The sequence below is a fragment of the Phaethon aethereus genome (assembly GCF_964289735.1).
Source record: "Phaethon aethereus genome assembly, chromosome: 3".
In the NCBI taxonomy this organism is placed as follows: domain Eukaryota; kingdom Metazoa; phylum Chordata; class Aves; order Phaethontiformes; family Phaethontidae; genus Phaethon; species Phaethon aethereus.
Genome location: NC_138576.1, coordinates 105,656,883 through 105,681,762, shown reverse-complemented (window position 1 = coordinate 105,681,762; position 24,880 = coordinate 105,656,883). Strand labels below are relative to the sequence as shown.

The 24,880-nt window shown below is 40.5% G+C and overlaps 1 protein-coding gene across 1 annotated transcript in view; it reads right to left on the bottom strand.

Moving 5' to 3' along the window:
- Window positions 1-5,974: 5,974 nt before the first annotated feature.
- Window positions 5,975-24,880, bottom strand: part of KCNK2 (potassium two pore domain channel subfamily K member 2) — a gene marked incomplete at its 5' end in the record, with an annotated part of 99,937 nt that continues 81,031 nt past the window's right edge. Inside the window, 2 exons of the mRNA XM_081998060.1 lie at window positions 5,975-7,483; window positions 21,267-21,406. Of these exons, the coding sequence (XP_081854186.1) occupies window positions 7,166-7,483; window positions 21,267-21,406 (458 nt within the window). The 3' untranslated portion in view covers window positions 5,975-7,165. The remainder of the gene's footprint in view (window positions 7,484-21,266; window positions 21,407-24,880) is intronic.

Genomic DNA, 24,880 nt, shown 5'->3' with positions numbered 1-24,880 from the left:
AACTGTTGTCTTGTATTTTCAGTCCGCACAAGTAGAAACCACTTCTAGTGCTAATTTTGTACTAAAGTCTTGCTCATTAAAAGACGAGTCAACCTCAAAAGCAGCATGCAGCTGCAGTGATTAAAAAAAAAAACAAAACACCCTGCAACCTCTGCTCTGGTCTTGATAGAGCAAACAGGAATCGGTGTTTTTAAAAACCCTTTCTCTACGTAAAACAGTGTTTTAAGGGCTTCATATTGGAAAAAGGTGAATTTCACCTAGCGTTCAGCTGTCGAGTGCCTGTTCCCAAAGGCTGCTCCTGTCCTACAAAGGCCAGACCCATCTCTTCTTCCTCCACTTGTGCAGTGTGAGCAAGAAAAGAAGTTTCTTCCCTTCCAAGCTATCCCATCTTCATTAGTGAACTGGCACCCAGAAAGGTGTAATACCTTTACAGCGGGGTCACATGCAGAGCTTGCAAAAGCGTTGCAGAAGAGCAGGAGTACACTGCTATAATGCAGGCTATGCTGACTCTCTTCTGACAGTCTCTAAGGACACTGAGAAATGAAGAGGTCTTTGTGCCTGTACCACCTCCACTTTATAAAGCACACAATAGTACGTGACATGTTACTCCCACTTCCACTTGTCACAGTGGAGCCTAATTTTTTATCCTCCTTTTTGCTACAAACCACTAAGGTATTGTCTATTAAAAAAAGCATTCAGACGTTGTGACTTTTCACTCTGTAGTTCAGAAGGGCCTAGACTGCTAATCTTGGGCTATTATTCTGTCCAAATGTGCAATACAGGGCCTTTAAACCTGTAAAATTCCCTCTCTTCTGCTACAGGACAAGCAAAGGTGACAAATTAGTCTAAATGCTCTGTAAATTACAGAGAAGGGGATGCTAAGTGTGGCCGTGCTAGATCGTTTTTCACTTCAGATCTAGTGGACTTGGAATCGGGGGTCGTCTGCTGCAGTGACGCACTCTACTTTGCATGGGCACATCCCACATCTGCCCCTTTCAGACTCTTAACTTTAATACTCAGATAGTCCTGTTGGTTTTGGCACTCAACTGTCAGGAAGTTGGTAGAAAATATAAGGAAACTTTGGACAAAACCATGATCTTGGAAAAAAAAAAAACACTTTAGGAACAGCTTTCCGTCACTCTAGTTTGGTATGCTTGATTGTATGAATACTGAATACTATAATCGTTGGAGAAAATGCAAAATCCATACAAAACAGGAGCAGATTGTGACTGGTATAAAAATCAGAATCAACAGGATAGCAATGTATTCTCTCATGTTCCTATGAGAGAATTTTTAACAAATAGATTCAATATTTCTAGTCACCCACCAAAGTTAGTCTCTGTCTTCCCTGGGCCAAACAAGACTAAAAGACACTTACTGTGAAAGATGTATCTCTTCAGAAAAACTTCTCAGACCTCCCTGTTTAATTTGAAGGATCAAATTAATAGTGCAATTAAAAAAAAAAAAAAAGAGCTATCACTAAACTACTGTTTAAGAAGTCATTTCAGGCTGCTGTTCATTTTCTGGAGAAAATTGTTATTTATTACTAATGACAAATAGTACATTCCTACAAGGACCTCTATTATATGCCTTTCTCTGGAGGACAAAGATCTGACTGCGTATAACTTAAGAATTAGCTAGAATTAACAATTGAGTTAATAAAGTAAATACTTCTTAAGGAGTTTCTCACCGAGGACATTCACTTGCCAAAGTAATATTGAAGATGTCATATTAACACCTTTGTAACATTCCCAGAAAAAACAGTGCACCAAGAGCATTTAATGAATACTACTATTAATAACTATTAACAGTGGAGACAGAACACAACGTATTATCCCAGTTTGAGTCACAAAAAACTCCAATATCAAAGGCTGGTCATAGTGTATTAATTATAAACCAGAGAGAGGAGTTGCTTTCTCTATAATTATCTGTCTACAGCATCTAGACAAGAAAACCAGTGAAACATCCAGAAATAACTAAAACAAGCTATAAATATATTATTTACTATATCACCACTGTAGATTGACTGCTGTAATTCATAAAATGTTGTGAAGGCCATTGGTTTTCTAAGACACTGAATTTAAATAGAGCTATATTGTCAAATCACTAAATTAACATGAAACAATAGGCAATGTACCAAAGTGGGTTTTTCAGTATATTTGAGATTATACAACAATGCCAATATATATTGAAGGCACAAATGTATCTGGGTCCAGAACAAAAATCTGTATAATCTACCGTATCAGTTGTTATGTATAAAGGGTAAAATGATGTTGTTCTACAATAAGTAATGTACCTATTTATAGACTTATTCAACGTATTCCTCTGAAAGTTTGTGAAAGTATGATAAACAATGGCCTAAAATTGAAATGTTCAAGTTTTCTAAGTATGGTAATCCTATTACACAGGCTCTTTACAATTGTAACAATAATTTGGCAAAGCAGAGAATGTTCATTCAAATAAAAGAGCTAGCATTTTTAATATCTCTGTGTAGCTCAACAGTTTTTTGTTTCTAGTAATAGTAAATCAGCATCTTCTCTGTTTTTCTCAAGTGGAAGACTTTGTTTGCAGGAAGGTTATGGTGTTCATTTAAATCTGCAGGGCAACACAAACAAAAAAATCTTATTTATGTTTCTATGACAGAATAACTACTTTTACTCGGACAAATTCATGTAAAATATATTTTTTTCTGTATATATAAAATCCTTTCCTTTCAAACAGTATGCAAGGTAGGAAAGAAAAGGTAATTACCACATAATTGTATGACAGCAATTTATTAGAAATTTAACTGCTATATTTCGACACTATGTGTCAAAAGGGGTTTTTTGTCCAAATTTTGTCCAAAATTTCCTTCCCAGGAAATAAACTTATATACATATATAGACTGGTGATGAGCGTGTAGGGTTGACTAAGTAGAGCAGCCTTCCCTTTCTTCTTCCACGGGGCATGTTGCATTCCCATTTAAAGACCATTGGTGTAGAAATAATGCTGGAGGAGCAAGAACTCAAAACAAACATACAGACCAGATTTTCCCCTGTCTACCTGCTGTCCTGATCTTACAGGTTTGCTTAGTGACCTAAGGAAGGTCCATTCTAGTTCAAGGGTGGTCTCTTTAGAGGTTTAGTACTTCTGTGAGTTTCTATGTTACCCTCCAGCTTTCATCCTGTTGTATCAAAAAAAAAAAAAAAAAATTTCAGGAAGAGGTGAAGAGAGGAAGGCACGGTCAGGATGTTCATGAGATTCAGCGAGCTTCTGGGTTTGACCCTTCCAGGGTGTTCGCAGCTCAGATGGTAGCACCTCAAGGCTTAAATATTGGGAAAAGGAGGACAGGCAGCCTGGAGCTACAAAATGTGGAGGGGATGCCAAAGCAAGCTATTCCCCTGGTATTCAAGGATGAACGGGGCATGGAACAAATTCTCTGTGATTCAGAGTCTCCCTGCCACTCACACAGCGCTATCCAAAAATTGAACCTTTGACCAACATAGACACTTTGGACACTTTGCCAGATGTAGCATCCCAGAGAGTGCAAAGAAAAGGCAGGATTATCATAGGCAACAGCAAACTATACAGACTCTCTCTAGCTACTTCTCTAACAGATTTTGCGTCATTTTTATTAATGTAATGTTTCCTCTAGCACAAATACATTTTTTTTATTAGGAGACATATGTGCCTTTACAGGTTCTTATGTGCGAGAACTTGACTCTCATACAAACCATTTTGGCAATGCCTTTTTTTTTTTTTATGATATTTGTTTGGCAGTACAGGAGAAAACAACCCTCTACCAAACCAAAATGCCATTTTCGCAAACTTGCTTAAGCAGCAAGTATCCTAAGTCTGGAAACTTCTCCATGTGTGTGTGGGAGGAAGGAGGTTACAAACAGAATTCCATTAAGTCCTAACGCATGCTTTTGTAGCTCCGCATTTGGAAGGGAAAAGTGAGCTACACAAGATTTCCAGAGGCAAGAAAAACACAGGTTTTTAATACAAAAGTCTGCTCTTACAGGAATAAACAGAAAAACCTTTATAGAATTCATCAGGTTTTGTAAAATCAGTTAGTCATCCACAGCATTTGTGAACTATTATGTATGTGGAGAGGGAGAAAAAGATTTTCCAAGAACATTAATGGATGTACGCACATTTGGATCATGATAAATCTACCTAATTATACCATCTGGACTGTTGCATTTTTTCTTCTTCTTCAGTTATTAAACTTACAAATAAAGGATTTTATTTGTCAGTGCTTTGTTCCAAACAAGCAAATCTAGTCTAATTTATTTTGATCAGGTAGGGTAACTTAGATCTGTTATGAAAGTGAAAAAAGAAACAATATCATTTATATATAAACTAACTGGGATTCTTTTCCCAGAGATCATATACAAAAATCAAGATAAATAAATGCTGAATAGATTTAACAGATATCCATACTAATATCTCAAACATTGCCATACGATCCTGAAACAACATACTCTTTTCGGCAGATCCTGAGGTGACCAAACATTTATTTAAAATGAAAGAAACCACGTGGACACTCACTCCCGTAGGTTGGCGAATGGAAACAAACTGGTTAGAACGATCCAAGGGTTTAAACTCAGATACCACATCTCTGAGTGTCAAAAAAAAACCCCAAAAAACCTTTAAACATTACCAGTCCCTTTCTGAAAATCAGACCCAAAAGGCACCGAGACACATCCCACGCAAATCAGGCTGGAAAATTGGTAAGAGAGCAGTCCTCTTCACTTACCGCCACGCAGCTGCGGGCTATCGTTCCCTTGGCCAGACCTAATTAAAGAGGCCACTGCTAAGCAGTCACTGCAGAAATGACTGCTCTGGCACGAGGAGGCTCCTGCCCTTGTTGCTGCCCGTTCACACGCGTCTGCAGGAGATGGGAGAGCGTGGGAGAACGGGCAGGGCAGCGGGGCAGAGCTCCCCACACCTCCCGAAGGCTGAGCAATTACCACCAGCTCTATAGCCTGTGACAGAAGAAACTCCAGCCTGCCACGTTTTTGAAACAAAACAGCAAGAAACACAACGTAAGGTAAAGCAACCAAAGAGCGTTATATTTAATATCAAGGGGGAAAAAAAAAAAAAAAAAATCCGTGCTGGATGAGTCAAGCTTTTATTGCTAAATCAGTTTAAATTAAAGCAGGTGGCAAACTGCTTTGCTCCGTAGCCAAGGAAAGCACAAAAATCAGGTTCACAAATTATTTCTTAGCGTACCAGTTGTAGCAAGCAGGAGATTCAGAAAAGCTTATTTTAATTAAAAACTTTATTTTTCATTACAATTCACAGTTTATACATGGCAAGATGAACCCTTGCCATGTGGACATTCAGAACACTGTGCTGGGGAGACAAGGGTCTTTGTTATAAGAGCATTGCTCGGCGCTGTGTCATGGAACTTCCTTAGTTTTAAAAGCGTACTCTCTGTAAATGTTAATCGACTGGTATTTACACTGAATTGACTGAATTTACATATTAACTTATATTTATTAGAAAACAAGCTAAGCATCCAAAAAACATTAACATTCATATCTTGCATGTTATCTAATGGTCAGAGATGCTGTAAGATTTGCCACTTGAATCATGCCCAATCAGCAAAGTCCCGTTCTTTTTTTAATTTACACAGAGCCTAAATTATTCTTTAAGGCCTGTTCTATTAATTTTATGTACAGCCAGGTTACAATAGACTAACATAAGAAAAAAATGCAAAATTATCCATTCCATCCTGCATTTCTTCTGAATCTCATGTACACCTATAAGCAAAACAGAAGATACAAAATTAAAGTTAATGCGTTTTCTTAAAACCAATAAAGAAAACCCATAGTCCGGTTTAGATCTGCTTCTCGTCAGCCTATCCTGTCTGAACAATCATCGGTATTCAGATTGTGCTATTTATCACAGCTCTTCTTCATGCCTGCGCTTCTATTCGGAGCCATCTCCATTTGAGACGTAGAAAGTCACAGTGGTACCAGTTTCAGTCGCGTTCCCACGTCAGTCACAGCCCCGGCACGGGCAGCCCCTGCGCAGTGTGACTCTCAGGAGAGCACGCCAGCAGGATTCCCGGGTAAAACATCGTATGGCGCCTGCTGTGACTCGACTTAAAGAGGAAGTTAAGAATCCTTTTCATAGAGCAAATATCTGGCAGAAGGTTTATGCTTATTAAAAATGGCTGTATTTTTCTGCATTGTTTTCCGGATGTGGTTATTAGAATACAGCAATTAAAAGCCTCTCCTCAAAATAGTAATTTGTATTTGCTCCTGTCATCTACCAAATAATTTAGTTACAGGTAAGCTGCGGATTTTTTTTTTTTTTTGGTACATCTGATGCAGAGAAAAAAAAACAAACTGCGGAACACTGCTTGAAAAAATAAGACCCAAAGAGGGTCTGCAACTTCTACAAGTCAGTGTGAACAAGTATCAGCTGGTCCTGAGTAAAACAAAATGCTTCTGGGGGACATGTTTGCAACTTTTGAAACTGCAGTGCCTTTAAATTTAGAGCTAAGAACATCGTTTGGTGATTGTTGAGTTTTGGCATTCATTCATGCTGGTTGGTATCTTCACGACAGACACCTTTAAAACACCATCATTTCAAGAAGAATGAAAGCTCAAATGAAATACACTTCTCATGCAAAAAAAAAAAAAAAAAAAAAGAACCCCAAACAAATAAAAAACCATACAGGAACTGTAGAGGTTCTGGTTCTTCAAAAGATAAGGCACTGACAAAAATTTCTTAGGTAAAAGGCTGCATAAGAATTTCTCGCCATTTACAAATGTGTTGTAGTCCTGAAATAGTCCATTCCTAGGCTCAGTAAGGTAGACCCTGAAATTTTAAGGACTGATCCCTCAAAGCTACATTGTTACCGTAAAGAAGTGTGATTCATTCTTGAGGCCGTATGGCACGTTGGGAGGAGTGAAAAACAGTCTGGGCAGATAAAGGCAGAAGACGTTGCTTGTTCCAGCATCTTTCGACAACAGAAGTGCCATTCGTCTTTGTGTCTTTGAAGAGATGTGATGGTAACGCTGGGCTGTAGTTTCTGTGGAACTCATGCACACATATAAAATGCTATTAGCATTGATCATTGACGGGGCGGAGAAAAAAAACAAACAAAAAAAGGTGTATGGCTAGTCTAAGCCAAGAGCTTCTCAAGGACTCGGATCCAAAGCCACGGCTACTTAATGTTTTCAATAACAGCTATCTCTTCTGCTGCACAGTGCGGCGTCAAACCGTTCATGTAAATGCTGTCCGCCTTTGTTAGGGCTGGCAAGAGGTCCTTCTCACTGGTGAGGTGGTTGACTGACAGGGTTCTCTTGCAGGGAGTCAGGTCTTGACTGTGGTTGACGGCGAGTTCTGCGGAGAGCTTCCTTTTGATGGAGGTAGCCCGCTGGAACTTGTCGTAGATCTCCACGCTCAGGCGCCTTCGAGTTTCTTTGAACTCTGCGGTGACGTTGGCTGTCCACTCCGCAGCATGGGCTCTGAATTCTCCTACCTGTGGCAAAAATGAGGAAAAAAAAAAAAGGAAGCATTACGGGGCCAAGGGCTTTAGACACTCTCTAGGCGCAAGAGCCCAGCGAGAGAGCAGCGCGGTTTGGGGCTGGCAAAGAGCAGCTGCTGGCACAAGTTTCTCACGCTGCAGGCTCACTCTTTTATTGATAGTGACTAAACAAGAAGAAATGTTGCCCTGGGTAAGAGTTAACAATGATTCTGAAAACACAATAAAAATACTTTCTGCCAAATTTTCTTTAATGGTAGGCAGTCAACAACATGGGGAAGCCGCAGAGCCCTGACAGCTGCACAGCACCCGGCTGGTCAGGGGATGCCGAAATCCCAGCAATCCAGGCTGCATTGTGTATTGTTACTAGGGTGCAGGGTTATTTATGGGCACTTCTACTGCCTCTGGAAAGATCCCTGGGAGACTTGGCAAAGAATTTTCTAAATTTAGGCAGAAAAGCTTTTTTGAAGGAAAACGCCAGCTGCTTGTGTTCTCTCTTTTTCGCGCTTGCTCAAAGGCAGCACCGGTACAGCAGCGGTTTCGGTCACATCAGCAGCACGTCCGCTGGCCACCACCCTGCCAGTCGCCGCATGGTCGCCGTACGGTCGCCGCACGGTCGCCGTACGGCTGGAGCCGGGCACTTCCCCTGCTGAGCCCAGACCTCCGCTCCGGTGGGCCGCAAGGTGCAGGTTTGCGCCATCGCCACTGTGTCACGAACGTGCGCGTATCCCCGCTGCCTGCTCAGCTCCGCCGCTCTAACTCCATACGTCCTGGCACTGACAGCCATGGTAAAGGCTGATCCACTTTCACCGAGAACTACCCTAATTTTTACCCCTTAAGATTTCTTCCCACCTTTTCAGTGCTTCCGTACGAGGAAAGCTGGAGCATCCCATGAGCCCAGGCTCTGAGGGGAGGGCTGAGGAGCGGGAGGAAGGCAGCTGCTAGCACAGAATCCCAAATTACCCCTATTTTTCCTCAGATATGGCATGGGGGTGGACTGAGCAGCTCACCTCGATGATAGTCTGAGGTGAACTGTGGCCTTGCAATTTATATGTTGTTTATATTTTTGCTCTTGTATCTCAACCAAACCACCGTTACAATATTAAACAGGTTATATAGGTAATTAAAGAAGGGACCTTTTGAGAAGATTATCTCATTATAACTGCAAAGGAAATAGATTGTTTCTCTTTAAATCTCTGCTTTGTAGGCAGTTTAGTAGTTGGAAGGTATAGGACAGGGAAGATAGACTGCTGATAAATATAACTCCAAAGCAGTGCATTTCAGAAGAATTAACCCACATACATAAATTAGTTTAATTGGTACTGCTCAGTCCAGAATTTCAGTCGTTGGCAAGCAAGCTCAGACCTGGTGAGTGTAGAAATAAATTTTAAAAAAAATCGACGCAGAGAAATATGGGGGGTAAGCCATCAGCTAAAAGTGGCCACAGGCTTATTCATGCTTTGCAGCGCAGTGGAAAACAGGAATATAATGAAGGTAAAAAAAATAATCAGCTCACCCAGGAGTGACAGGGTTTCAGGAAAACTTTTCCCCTTCCAGAAAAAAAACAAAAAGACCTCTTTACCCAGGGGTCATTTTATTATATTTGTCTCCTCTTCAGTGAATTACACAGATGACTAATGTGGACCCATTATGTATATTTTCTAAAACAAGGATTATTATCTGTAATACACAGAGGACTCACCCAGCCGAATGATTATTAGTATTTAAATTGTGCAATTAGGATCAGACACACTGCGCTTCAGATCTGAAAATAACGAAATCTGCAATGCTGAAAAATTTCAGCTGCTACAGTATTTTTATTTGTAGTAAACAAGTAATAAAAACATGATAAGCAGTATCAGGGCACACCCTGGGGCAGCTTTGCCCTTCTCCAAAGCTTTACTAAAGGCAGGCTGCTCAGATCCTGGAGCATGCTTCTCTCCGGGGGAGCAGAGCCGGTAGCTGGGTTCCTATTTTACCCGGTGCATTCGCAGCCCCTCGCTAGCTGCGTGAGCATTTGCCCGAGCGGTTATTTTGCTCAGGCACGCACCTCTGGCATTCCATACGGTCACATTCAAGGGACGTTCTCAGACTGGTAGCTTTAAAATTGCGTCTTGGCGACCTACTGGAAGCTACAAGCATCCTGAACCATCTCCCCATGTGTTTTTTAACCTTCCTTTTACTAGTAGTTTCAGTTCCTACTTCTCTCGTGTTTTCCCAGCAAAGAAAAAACAGCTGGCCATGCTTCTGACCAAAGCACGTCTAGGTAACCCCCAGGACAGGCTCAGAATTCCCTCGCCAGCCCACCTCACCGCCTGCTGGTGATGGACCTGTCTTGCACAGAGCAAGCTGCCATATTTTAACTCTGGTGCATGTGAGTTATTCAGGAGAATTTGTAAATTATAGTTGTTAGGATATCTGATTACTAAATTCTAATTAGATTTCTTTTGGGAAGCGAGTTAATGCAGCCAGCTGAAGAGCATCATTAAATATGCCTTTGGAGATGGGCTCATGTTCCAATTAAGGTGATGTGGAACATGAACATGGTGGACTCAATCCTATCTTCCCATGGACCAGCGCTATGATGCTGCTTGGCACTATTTCAGCTTTATATTAAAATCATAGGAAAAAAAATGAAAAAATGCAGTGCTATCGCTAAGCAGAATTGAAATGCATTAGTAGTAAAACAGAGGTAATTGGCACAGCATGAGAAACTAGAAGTTCAGTGCTGCGTGAACTATGCGTGCCCCAAATCACTGCGTTCAGCCCCTAGCTTTTGTGTGAACTGAAATGCACTCAAAAATGTTATCACTTCAGAATAAAAAACTCCTAATTCCATAGCACTTATGGACTCAAGAACAAAAGGTTATAGGAAAAGAAATGTGCAGTTTTTAACTGTCAGTGTACATAAGCAACTTGCTCTTATAATTTGATCGCTCCTTCATCCATAGGGACATTTCTGTATATGTTCAGGATCTTTCTCTCCTTAGGGTATGACATTTTATCATACTGCATTACAGCTCCTCTTCATCTGGGGGCTGACGCCACAAAACGTCTTATGCAAAAGTGATTGAAATGCCAGTTGCCCATGCTGCTCCAAAACCCCTCCCGCCCCGATCTTCACATACCTGTCTGCTGTAACAACTGTTTACTTTTCTCCAATTCTCTTGTCTCGTCACAGTGCACTGCTCTGTAGACTCTGCAGCTGCCATAGTTGGGGGCAATGTGACACGAGGACAAAGCTTCTTAGTCACAGAAACCATTTACATAAAGCAGAATGACACAAAATATTTGAAAAGTAATAGGAAAAACATGTCACAGTGATGGCACCTGACGCAGCCATACAATAAGCAGCGCTTATCTAGTGATGCTGCTCACTCCTAACCTCCAGGGAATAGAGATGCCACCGGTAATGGGGACACAGTCCGTAGCCCAGCTCCAGGATTGACTTCCTCTACATCAAAATCCAAATTAGACTGCAAAGTGTTAGACGTATTTCGCAAGGAGTATCAACTCTAACCTATTAACACTGTACTTTGAACATCAACAGCTAGAAACATTATTAGGTATTTATGAAGCAATACCCTACTGCCTTATGAGTCCAGGGAAGATGGGTCTCTATGACAAATTCTCAAGAAATACGGCAACGGTAACACAACTAAATATTCCACACAGCACATTTCACCACGAAAAACTAGATACTTTTATATCGAATAAACAGCCAACTCCTTGACCAGCACAGGCTGCCTGGCCTCCATCTACCACTGCAGAGGGGCCTGGGTATCCCATACATTCTGCATCATATCTGACAGCCCCATGGGGATGTCTAAAATACCACAGATCATCTCTAGTAGCATCCCTAAATGTCTATGTTAAGGTGTCTCTGTCTACCTGTGGTGGAAATGTCACATTTACTCTATTGGGATATAATAAGGAAGAGCCTCTGAACAATTTTGAAGTGTATCTACTCATTCCTGTTAAAGTCACTTTTGATTTTGGGGGTTTTGTCTGTTTGTTTTTAATTATACATCAAAAAGTAGTGCATGAACTTCCTGAATGACCAAACAGTTCCCAAGCTGTGTACATACATTACCACCAACATCATTTAAAGACAGACGTACTGAATTTTAACAGAACTATGAAAAAACATGGACATTAAGCAACCATTCCTTCACCTATTCCTGACAAAGACCATCTAAATTAATAATGACCTAAAACGGGCTCTCGGCCAATATCACTGGTGAGACCAGAACACTCTATTCATTTTCATAGCCACCATGTTTTATTTTTCTCACTGTCTACCTGAGCTCCACTCTTGAATAGAGACCAACAGCATAACCCAGAATGTAAGTATGTCCAGGATGCTACTGTTAAAAGGAGAAAAAAAAAAAAAAAAACAACAAAACGTTTGAAGATACTGAAGCACCTGCTTCATTCTTCAGTACATCTGCTCTAATTCTCTATACTTGTCAGGAGCTTGGGGATTTTTCTGGACACTCTGCTGCCCACCATGCAGGAAGACCACTCATCCTTTTAAGCAGGGTCTGGACAGCACAAGCCATGTAGCCATAACCTTTACATGAGTAATCTTCGAATTAAGCCACATCGATGGTCTAACAGAAAAAAACACAAGCCTAATTAAGGATGTCCTTAAATAGACCAAAATGAATGCACACTTATCTAAGTCAACTTTGCCAACATGACATTATAACTAGTTAATCAACAACTTCTTACAGAGCGGGAAGAAAGATATCCTGCTTGGATGGAACTCAGATATATGAAATGAAATTTTTTATATGCCTGGGAGGAGCTAAACCACTAAGTACCAAATAAGAAAAAAATTAACATTATATATGCTATGCAAGAAAATGAAAATATATATTTCTAAATAATGTGTGTAGCATTTTCTTTCTTAGCTGCACTTTATGTTGTTTCCTTTGGCATACAGGTCTCATGCATTTTACAATGGCCTTGTTAGTACAAGTCAAAAAATTAATTAAAGAGCAAGTAGATGAGCTGGAGATAGCCATCCGACTGCATTTTAGGGGGAAAAAAAAGTGGCCTTCCTCACAGATACTCTTAACACTCTAGATGTTCCTCGGTATATAATTTCTAACATTTACCTCTAATGCATTCTCCAAAGTTTTGCAGCTTCAGTTTTCCTCTCTGCTGAACTTCTGTTACTTAAAAATAACACCTCCAATTAACCTCTCCATGATATGCTGCTCAGAGACAAAACTAGAAAGAGCACGTACATGTCACGTTATCCCGGCAGGAGAGTAGAGTACATAACATTTTGTCTTAGCTTTCAAGAAACTCATCCAGTGTTCGCTGAAATTGTTCTCAAAATTCCACTTAAAAATCAAAATTAAAAAAAAAAAAAGTAGGTATGGAGAGGGTGGATGGGTTGAACAATGCAGCTGCTGGGTGGGTCGATTCCCTGCACGGGTAGGAAGGTTTGTCTATCTGCCATGTCACCTTCCTGCAGTTTGGGGTGAACATATGCCACCTCTTCCCACCTGAGCTACCGCGGGCCACAAATTTATGTTCACTACGTCAGTTGTCTATAGACTAGAGAAGACGGGAGTGCAGAAGAGAGAAAGACAAGTGTCAGAGATATTTCTATTGAAGCCTGTGCATTTCCTGTACATTAAGGGAATCTAATTCACAGTCCCACTAAAACTCCCATCCCAATTACCTGGCTTTTAGTATTTCTGTAATTATAGCATTATTAGTGAGTATCCAAACACCATTGTGCTGTAATCTGTGGAGAGCTACTGAGAGAAGACTGTGCTCTACCTGTCTTTAAAGGTAAAGGAAAACAGTAACAAAATGCAACATAGGAACACCACAGGCACTAATGAGATACCTCTGCTGAGCTCCTCCAGATGTTTAACCACTATCTTCTATTCCTTCATTCTGTCAGGACCTCAGCTCTGTAGCAGAGAACTCCTCTACACCAGGTATGTAAGCTACCAGACTTTAATTTCAAAGTGAGTGGCACAAACGAAGCAGTAGGTGATCTCTTGTTTGCTTCCCCGGACTGGTATGCACGTTCCTTTGTTTTTCAGGCAAATACTAGAGGGGAAAAGATTCTATTTTGTGAAATTGCCATCTTCTGGAGTAACATTTAAATTACATAGACAGTTATATTTTTGTAGCCATGGTGGTCAGAAATGTTTTGGGAACGATGATCTCCCACTGGAAATTGGATTATTCAGTCCTGTAATAAGTAATGCTTGTGAGTTCATGCTGGTGAGCAATGATTGTTTGGTTTCACCCACATCATTTACATGAGCACATCTGATGCCTTGGATGAAATAAACCACATTCTCCAATGGCAATGCAGAGAGCCCATGAATTTGGATTATTTTTTTGTGGAGGAGCGTCTATGGTGGCAGCTGTGGGAATATGTTTTGTGGAGATGTGACAGATGGCAGGTGCAGAAATGGCCCTTTTGCTCCATCATCGTCTGATTCAATAAAATAAAAACAGGTAGCCTACAACATTTTTAAAAATCATGTCTACAAAAACAGAACCAGGTACACTAACAGTAGTCACATTTATTTTGTTTTACCTCTTTTTTCCCAGAAATATGAACACTCCTATATTGGGTACCTCCTCAGAACTATTATTGAATATTGCCCATTAGAAACCTCTTTGCATAGAGCTGCATGTGTGTGTCTCGATACTGCCCGTGTTATTGGCCTGATTATCTCACTCCCTAGTGTTCTGCTTATTAATAAACTTCCAAAGATAAAAAAAGATGCTAACATTTTCCTATCAAAATCAGCCGTTCTATTTAGTTGTTTCATCTACCTCAGAGAGCCATCCAACCCCTCTTTCAACCTGATGAGAGCGAATGACATCCACCTGTATTAGCCACAAGAAACTATTTAGGTTCACATAAAGCTCTACCAGCTGAGCCTAAGGTGATTCAGGAGAACGGCATGTATTCTGCCTGCACTATGCAGCCAATGACTTTGCTGCAGCCAGAAATAGCAAACGTTTTAAGAATTATACAGAAGCACGATGAAACCCAAGCCACGGGCAGTTGAAAGACTGTCTCAACTATCTCCCATAGGAAAGAGACAATGACTGTTTCAAACTCATCGGACTTTTTTAGCTTATAAAGGTATGCTAAAGAAAACATTAAAAAGGGATTTTTAATTTTCACTTGGTACTAAGTAATAGCTATTGTAGCTGCATGGTCAAGTCCCAGTAAAAACCGTTTATTTCTTAACTTTCTAATGTCAATACCTGAAGTGATATTTCTGTGAAATATTAAAGCTCCACTTTGGTTGTTCAAGACTAGTTTTACAACTGCACTCAGCCCTTGTGAAGGACAGCGTTCCATGGTTTCTTCAGTCCTTTTTATCCATGACCGCAAAGCGGTTTCCTCGCTGTCAATGCAACTGCTTGAAGATGTAAGGGTATTCTGCTGAACGGGCTTTGTCTGGCAGCTTGTCCATAAGACAGCTATCAAATGCTGTCAAATCACTATTACTAACATGTTTTGGCATCTTTTCCTAACACTATCCAAGCACTGAGATTAGCTTAAAAAAAGTAAAGTTTTCAGGAACGTTAATCATGAAGATGTGGGCTGAACAGATTCCAGATTAAATATCACTCTGTCAATAGAGTTAAATCAGATATATTTGTCACAGTAGCCTAAAGAATTGATTACATCTTGTCTCCAGAAATCGAGGTTTCCTAATATAAACTGTGGTAATGTACATTCAGGGAATCTTCATGGGTAATTAACCTCAAGAAATGCCACTGCTCTGAGCTCTCTTTAATCAATTCCTCTTATAGAAGTTGCTCGCTCCAGTTTTAGCTTTGCAAATTCAGGAGCTCTCGCCACCACTACCTGGTTGCGTGCAGCCGGCGCTGGAGGCATTTTGGTTCCCCCAAAACCGTCCGGTCGGCACGGCGAGGCCGGGGGAGCACCGTGGGAGAGCGGGGCCAGGCGCGGGAGCTGTGCCGTGCTGCTCCTGGAGGTGTTTTTAGGCAGCACGCCCCTCGCCACCGGCACCGCACCAGCATCGCTGCGGGACCTGGTACGTCATACACAATAACGAACCAGCAGTCTCTAACGGGCTTTTGTATGCCCAGCCGAGAGGCATAAATATAAACCACACCAAAATGATAACAGTGTAGATGTCACCTTTGTGTGTGGGTGTTGAATCTGGAGTGAAGCAGGCATCTCACGTCCGAAGTACACAAAGCTACGAGGAAAGACATCTCAAAGTGTCAAAAGCCATCAGCAGGTGATTTTTCCTGGGACTCTCAGAACAACGTGTTCTTTCATATTCACTGTTGCGCATAGTGCTACAGCGTACTCATAAAAGAGTGATCGATGCAGAAACTCAGTATTACGGACTGTCGCTAGGGCAGGACTGAGAACATAACCAGGATGACTTACACTCAATCTCTTGAGAAGGGAGGAGATCAAATTGCATTCAAAACTAGGTCAGCCATTTCTACCTTCTCCTTACACTCTTTATACATCTCAGACTCAGAGAAGTCCTCCTCCTTGGTCACACACCCTCCCTGAACAGCCTCTGAGACCCAACCGTTTGCCTGGTATGCCAATTCAACTCACTAAAGCCTTGCAAAACTGCCTCACTTGAGTCCACTCATTTTTTCATCTTTTCATGCATACAGCCTACGTTTAGGGTCCTTTCTTGGGGGATACGTGAGATGCGTTCAAGTTCTGTTAAGGCTGGGACCCATGGGTGAGCACCTTTAGCCTGAAGCTGGTAAAATGAAAAGACAATAATTATAGGGAGGGCAATAATCTCCATGACATCATGACAAGCCTAATTCTGTTTTGACAGACATGTGTGACAGTTCTGCCACTGGTGCCAAAAAAATTAAACTGAGTGATGATTCAGATTAGTCAAATTTGTTTAATTTGTTTATAAATATCAAAGATAACTATCGTCTCTTGAATTTCCACAAGAAGTGAATGTGCTATTTCTCATGAAATTTTAGGCTTGGTCTTTAAAGCTGGATCCATATCATCCACAGCATGAAAATCACTTGTCCAAAATGAGCCAATGTCTAGCATGAGTCAGCCACCTGGACTCTTGTGAAGAGAACAGGCTCTTCCAGGATGTAAGTCATCTCATATGGTAGGTGCCTTAAAAAAATTCAAATGGATCATGCTAGAAACACTCATTTCCTTCCACTGACTACAAAGGGAATATAGATGACTAGGTCAGATGTTGATATTTACGCTGGAGATGAATCTCATCTTCATTGACTTGAATGGAGTCTGGACAAGAGCTTAACAAAGAATATTGTGAGGCCAAGAGACATAAGCACTTAATTTTAAAAACAGGAATTCGAAACTTATAGCCCAAATTAAGATTCTTGGTTGGGCAGGCATTTTTGCTGGAAAGACTGAAGTTCAGAAGCTATTGCATACGGAGGTAAAAGAAAAATATGACAAGGAAAAAAATCCTGCTGAAATTTTACCTTTCAAAGACTAAAAATCAGGAGAGTTTAAAAGAGCTCTGAGTAATCAGAGCATGGAGAATAATGAAGAGGAGGGAGTTTAAGGCAAGCTAGTACAGCTGAAGCTGAACTTCAGAGACAGATCGCCTACTTAAGATTACAGCACACAGCATGTTCCAGTGACTTTCTGACACTTCATCTATCTTACTGTATGAACTGCTTCGAGCAGCAGATCTATCCTTCTAAAACTCCCACTTCTGTCTCAACTTGTCTTTCACTTCCCTCCTCGTTTGATGCATTCAAAACTTCCAAGAGTATTTCAGGAGACAAAAGCCACCTGAGCAACTGACAGACATTCTGGTTATCTGGATTTTAATATCAAAATACAGCATTATTGTGGATCAGTGCATATCTGATCAGGGGTTTTTTTGTCTCAGTTCCACTTGCATATGGCAAACTTCCCTGGTAGTATCCTGAAAAAAAAAAATAAATGTTTTATTTTGTTGAAACAGTGAAATGCATTATTGCCACAAAGTCTTATGTAAACTGCTTTTAAGAACAATGCACCTGCGTTAAGAAAAATGTGAACAGGACTATAGATATCAGGTGATATACGTTGTCAGCATGCCCACTTCCTGAACGTGGAGGTTTCCTTTCACAATATGCACCCTAAATGTGCTATGATAAATTTTTTTTTTTTACTTTAGCCTACATGAAAAGGCAAAAAGGAGATTATGATGGCTGCCTATCAAAAGAGATATCAAATACTGCCGCTGATACGTTTCCCCTCAACAACCAAAACTGTAAAGAGAGGGTTTTTTCCAACACTTGCAACCCCTCTGTCTTCATCCTGGACTCTGATACAATTCACTAGACTTGGCTGCTGTCAGCCCTCGGTCTCAGACCACTGAAACCAGTGCAACCAGTCACTATTGAACGATCTGCTCCCACCTGTATCTAAAAACATGGTAGGCTGCTACTATTTATTTTCGTGAAAGGTATGCTAGAAACCCTACACAAAGGCTTTTTCACTTGTAGGAGTTGATACCCATTGTGACTAAGTTTCGTGAAGGAAGATTTTCAGTGTCTTCTATTTCCTAGGAAATATATTAAACTGTTTCAGTTTTCAGGGTGCATTAATCATGGTCCTCTAGACTTTATCATAGCCTCTATCTCTCAGTAAATTTCAGTCTATAACCTTGTTTCTGATTTCAAAGGCTACCTTTAGGTATAATGAGCTATTTCCCCAAGGACTGACAGAACGTTTCCTTAAAAGACATGCTTAGAAGTAGGATTTTCCATTGCACTCATTTTTACTGTTTGAACTCCAGACAGATTCCTCCGCTATAAATCTGCATCCACAGAAGCTGGAACAGATCATCATAAATTTAGGTTTAACTGAAAAAACAGACAATACAAGAAATTCAGTCTCTTCTAGCTTCTGCTGGCATAGAGGAGACTGGATGACTACATTTCCACCGACCTCCCTCAGCTTCTTCACTCAAATTTTCCTAGGCAGATAGTAAGGATGAGCTAAGAGCAAGAGTTTTTATAATATAATGCTACCTGTGAAGTGAGTATTTGTACAACCCTTCTGTTCAAACACAGCCAATCTTGTAGCAAAATGAAATATATCTATATACATCTTTCTTCCTACAAAGTATCACTAGGATAGAACACAGAAATAATTTTTATTATTTTCTAACACACCACTTGTGCTACGCCATAATTCAGTTCTCAAACTCGTCTCCAGCATTTTTAAAACTGCAGCATTTTTAAAATGCTAAAACATTTTCTTTCTGTTATGAATTTTCTCAGACATGCCTAAGCAATGGGTTAAAAAGTGGGGGAAGATTTCTGAACATCAGGGATATGATTAATTGAACAAATGGTACCAATTATGTTATGTCTGTCTTTAATCTAACCTAACCCACATGAGACACTTGTGTACAGAAGAATCCCAAATACCTGCATCAGCCAAGAGAATTTGGATATATCTGAAGAATGAGGTTTTCCTTTCTGTAGACAAAATGAATACGCTTGTTTAGGCTACAAAGGTGAGAAAAAAATGGAAAGATGAAATAGGGCATAGATTCCTGCTGCCTGAGAAAAAGTTTGGCATAGTACTGTGCTGCATAACCTGGCAAATGGAGTTTTACTCGATAAAAATAGGAATTTATTTAATGCATTCAAGGAATACATGAGTTTGTTAGATTCACGTTCCTTTAAATCTTTTCCACAGTTAGTCTATATTGAGATAGTTTCAGTATAAAATAAAAGCAAGACATTATAAAATTCAAACATTCTTACTAATAATTCTTAATAATATGGGTAATGAGACACTACACAAGATTAAACCCTCGATGTGCTATGTACAATTATATAGTCAAGACAGCATTTTACCCCAAGATATTTCTGTCTGGGTAAGTGAGAAGAGCATGAGAAAAGTGAGACTGAGGACCGGATTACCTCTATAAAGTAGTGTGAAAACTAAACTGTGTCACCAGTGTCTGAAGAAATGCAGCAAAACCAAGCCTGAACAAGGTATTTTTGCACAATTCCGAAGCATAATACCACATGTCTTCAAGAATCCAGAAACAAGTAAAGCAGGGAAACCGAATGCAGTTCAGGAAGGGCCCGAAGTTGGGAACGGTTAGACCCAAGGAGGGTGTACAGGGCAAACACCGCATGTGCTTGCCCAGGTCTCAATTTTTCCCTAGTGCAGAGGGAACAACGGGCTACAGACAGACCCGATTCTGAAGTTCAAAGCAATAAAGAAAAACAATGCAGGTTAATGGCTTTTGAAGTGATCTGTTAGATTTCCTGCAGCCAGCATGAACCATGCAGGTTGGGTGTTAAAGATGTTCTCGGTGCTTTTCCAGGAAAAAAAAAAAGGTGATTCCACAAACTGTTGAACTTGCAAGTGGGAACACTTGTGTGATACCTGCTGCGCCGTACCTGTGAGGGACGCTAGTAAAGCTCGTTGTGTAAAGAAAGTTATACATATCCTTTCAAATTTGCGGCGCAGGGGCAGAACGTGATACTCCTTCAACGAAACGGGTCAAACATTGCCCTCTGCTTCAGAGCTAAGCGTGTGTGAAGTGCCCGGTAGAAGCGTGCTTAGAGCAGACCCGCCGCAATACCGTCTCCCACCACGAAGAGCTACGAGCCCAGCAAGGGCAAGGGAAAGGGGCTGCCCGCCCCACGCGCTTCACAAAGCGGGCTCCGTCCTGCCCAGGTGCCCGGCGCAGACCCTCCTGCCTGCCGCCACCATCGCTGCTGCCCCCCGCCCGGGGGGAGGCCGGGACCCCGCGGGTCCGCGACGAGGGAAGCCTGTAGCGGCGAGCTACCCTCCATCGCCAGGTCTCTGGGAACGCGCGGGTTGCGCCGAGGCACCGCAGCCGCGCCCCGCAGCTAGGAAGGCAATTTAAAACCATACAAGTTGTCGGCCACCCCACCGCACAGTAACCGACACCGTCATTCCATTTTAAAAAAAAATTAGGCTCTTTATATTTGAGTGACACAAATGAACTGAGGCGTGCAGAGGAACCGAAGTTAAATTAGAGGGAAATAATATGATGCTTCAAACAAAATTAATTCATTTCTCAAACTTCTCGTGAAACCTGAACCCTGCTAGCTGTAATCAAAGGAAATTTTATTTATCGTCTAGCATTTTCAAAACCAGGACATTTTCCTAAATGACAACATTTAAAATAAAATATTGTATCATCATTGGAATGATAAATATCCATTTATAAGTAGAAATATTTTTTAACTGAAAGCAATGCACCCGACTGTAAACAATTATGCAGGCCACTGAAGATGCTATGGTAAAATATACCCAGGCATATTTAAATAATACATACCAATACCGTGCATGATATGAAACATTTATTCTCTTACCACTATAAAATGATCAGAGGTATCTTGAATATAACTATTTAGTGATTTAGTATTTTTCTTTATATACTCATTCCATATAGAAAAAAATCAAAGCGGAATTAATTTTTCCTCAAAAATTAAGGACTTCATTGTACTGTCTAGAATCTCTCTTTTAGAGAATTTTTTCCTATAAGTAAAGTGCAATTGTGAGTACACAATTTAACAATACATTTCACCTAAATTCATATGCAGCCATGCGAAACTCGCTGTTTGACAAGACTACTGCAAAGTTTGCTGCAGTTTGAGCTGCAGCGTATACTTCATACATAAACAACTTTGACCCATGCCCTAAGAGCAAAAGCAGCTATAAGTTCACCTGACTTCTAATCAAAGTTTTTAAAAAGCAATATTTCTTCCCCCTTTAAAATGTTCTTACCTCTTCCTTTGTCTTTTTAGATATGACTCTTAGCCAGTCTCCAATCATGCTGAGTACAGCTGCAAAGTAAGCTAGCCCAACAAGGATCCAGAACCACACCACTGGCTTATAAAAATCTAGGTACTCAATATCTGATCCCCCTGAAAAACAATGAAGTTAAAAATAAAGCAGATGTAATAGTTGCAGGTGCAAAACTTTGTAAAATTAGTTCTTTTCCTAAAAAAAACCCAAAAAACACAAAACCACAAAACAAAAAAACCCAAACCAATAAGCCAAAACCCAGTTATATTTCTTACAACTTCTATTTTCTTACCTATGCAAAAATTCATAGTAAACCATTTTGCTGAATTTGAATAAACGATGATCTAAATTCATCCACTCTTGAAAACACAGTCTGGAATATGTAAATTTTAGAAAATGATTGCTAATCATTCAAAATAATGTAAAAAAAAAATCAACACAAGCTGATTCAACTTCTGCTATATCATTATTTCGGCTAGATGTCATCGAGGACAGCTTGAACGAAGGGACTTCCCACCAGCTCCAAGAAGCTATGCGGTACCAAATTTTAAGTATTGCTCTGGAAGGCGCAATGTATCCACATCCCGAGAAATCCGATTTTGCAAGGACCTGGAAACACATCTCAATACTTACGTGATCCTTTAGCCCTAGTAAAGAAGAAGAGCACCCGCGTTAGCAAATGTCCCCGTTGGGTAGGCAAACCTCAGCAGCTCCATTTTGCAGAGGAAGGAAGCAGGGTGTAGGGGCTGGAGCTGAAGCGGGCGTACTCGCAGGACGTGGATAAAATAGCCGGCAGCAAAAGGAAGGTTTTTTGAATCCCACTGCCATAAGCATCGGTCCCTTCCTTCCTTCCAGTGTTAAAGTAAAAAAGGCTCCATTTCAGACGTGTCTGTAACGGAGCTTCCAGGTGCAATACAGCTATAGAGAACTGATGCCTTATTTCCACACAGAAAAAAAGTAATGTTCATCCAGAGCTCTCAACACCGCAAGGTAACTCCTAATTCACATCCTGTGGTACAATAAAACGGAAGCCTTAAGCGTGCAGTTCGGCTGTGTTACAACAAGTAAAACCAGGCTCCTAGCTTGGGTTGCTGCACGTGGACGTTTGATGTGCTCTTACAGTTGAAAAGACTGCAGTAAAACCTTTTGGGGAACACTCAAGTAGTCTGTACAGGGACCTAATATGTCGCTTTATGGATCTGAATCCTGTACTGAAACAGCCGAAGGAAAATTGGCCACAAAATATAAAGTGCCTTGTTACAGCAACAAATTAACTCTGATGAAGACTACTGTTTTCCCCTAGCTGCTATTATCTAATCATCACACAGCTTACATGCAAATAACTAAGAGTTTTACTGACAATTATCTTTGTGTGGAAGCCCTCAGACAGAAATTTTGTTATTGTCGTGCCAATAAGCCTTGTCACCAATAAAAAGCATTGAGCGGTAGTGGTTTGCTCAACTATTCAAGAAATGAATCCGCATTAGAAAAACGGATACGCTTCAACACCTGCAGAGTCACAAGTAAGGTAGAAGACAGGGCCCTGCCTGGAGCAGAAGACGGCCAACCACCAAAGGGACGAGTGTGTCATAACCCAAGACAAAGCATCAGAAATTAAGCAATTTGTTAACATCATCCAGCTCGTGTCAATCCAGTACAACAAGATTTTAGGGATGATTTGCCCCAAATTTGTCATCAGTCAAAAAGTGGTCAGTTACCATCATACCTTAGCTCTCTCAGGAGCTAATAATGATGGTCCGCTTTCTTCTCCAGCTGTTCATACAATCCACAAGAAAGTATGATATAAAGTGTCCACTCGGCTGCTTTCTAGATTTTTGTGCGTAAAGTTTACGTACTGAAACTGGAACCTAACTCTGCCAGCCGGCAGGGAGCATTTCTTTCACGGTTTAAACCTTGCTGTAAAGAAGATCGGTAGGTTACTTGGGCAGGAGTTAGGACACGTTCCCACTCAATGAAGAGTTTTCTTTACTGTCTGGCCAGGAGATGGCTCCATCTAGCCATGCCCAAAGGAGTTCAGCTTTCCTAAAGTTGGAAGGGGGCAGTCGGCAAGCCTCCGGGGAAAGGCTTAACAGCTGAAGTCTTGATTAGCTGTTGAGTTTCTGAATTTCAGGGACTCCTTGGGTGAGATCTCGATGTAACGGAATTCCAGGGAGAGAGACACGTGCCTAAGCATCTTTGTCCCGAGATAACTACTGTCTTCCGTGATGCTTAAACATCACAGAGTGCTATAATGCAGTTACGTGGGAATGTCATGAAATAGGATTCCACTGGTAGAAAAATAGGATTAAAGTCAACTGTACTGAATTCATTAACTACTGATTTAAAATTCACTGAAATGGGTATGAATGTATTTGGGTATGAGTATGTATGGGTAAATGTATTTGTACTGAAGTATATGAGATAATTCATCTAATGATTTTACTGGTAACATTGTAAAAAACGTATCAACATGATGCATTTTCATGGATTCTTCATAGCATAATTTTTACTTAATAATGCTATCATCTTTCTTTGTAAAAGAAGATTATTTTATAGCCCCTAAAGGGCCTATAAAGCTGAAGCAAAAAAGCTAAGAAGCAAAAGCTGAATTTTGTTGTTTGGCAAAACCAATTTTGTGGGCCAAAGGACAAAACTTTTTCCAACTTTGTTTGACCTCTACCTGAAATAGGTTACAATCACAATGAAGAAGAAATATAACTCCCAGCCGAAGTGTGCTTACTCTAACTAGAAGTCTCACTGCCATAATCTTTTACCAAGAGGAGCCAGAGTTTATTGCAGAGACGTTTTGTAGTAAAGGTTTGATACAAAGTCCCTTGAAGTCTATGAGAAATCAAAGTTTTTCCATCTGTCTTCATCACAGGCTACTGTGTTGCTGCTGCCACCACTCATACATCTGCCAAACAACTTTTAAATTGTTTGGGATTTTCAACACTTTGGAATGCATACGTTGTTTTATGGCCCAAACACATATTCCTTACCAAGATGAAAATCTCTGTTTTAGTGAAGGATGACATTAGAGAAGATTTCAGGAGTGCATTAAAACATTCTATTTACCAAGTAAGGGATCAGGCTTTAAAAATATGTAAATAAACAAATTAAATATATATAAGTCAATTACTTTTTAAGTAGATAATTTTGTTTATTGTTGCCGCTCTTTTCCCAATTCTTTCTACAGCTGACTCAAAATAGAAACATTTCTGTAAAGTTGTCTTGTTATGTTTGCATTTTTGCTTCAAAAGTAGTAGAGAATAGAAAATGCTATTGGTGTGAGTATCTTAATTCTATACCAGCACAAACCTCGAGGTTATTCAAAAGTTGGCCCTTCAAGCCAGGAAGCGTCATTATTTATCAGCAGTACAAATTGTCCTGGATTTAATCACATTTCTATACCCAAACAGTTTTAACCGCAGAATAACAAGTAGCTGTCCATCATCCCTGTTGTCACAAACTTGCCAACAGGCTTAACCCAGAAGTGTCATTTACCCCACTCCAAAGAAATATGGAGGTTCAGCCCTGCAGCTTGACAGGAATTACCTCCGGGGACTGCGAAAAGGGACGGAGCAAGGCTAGCT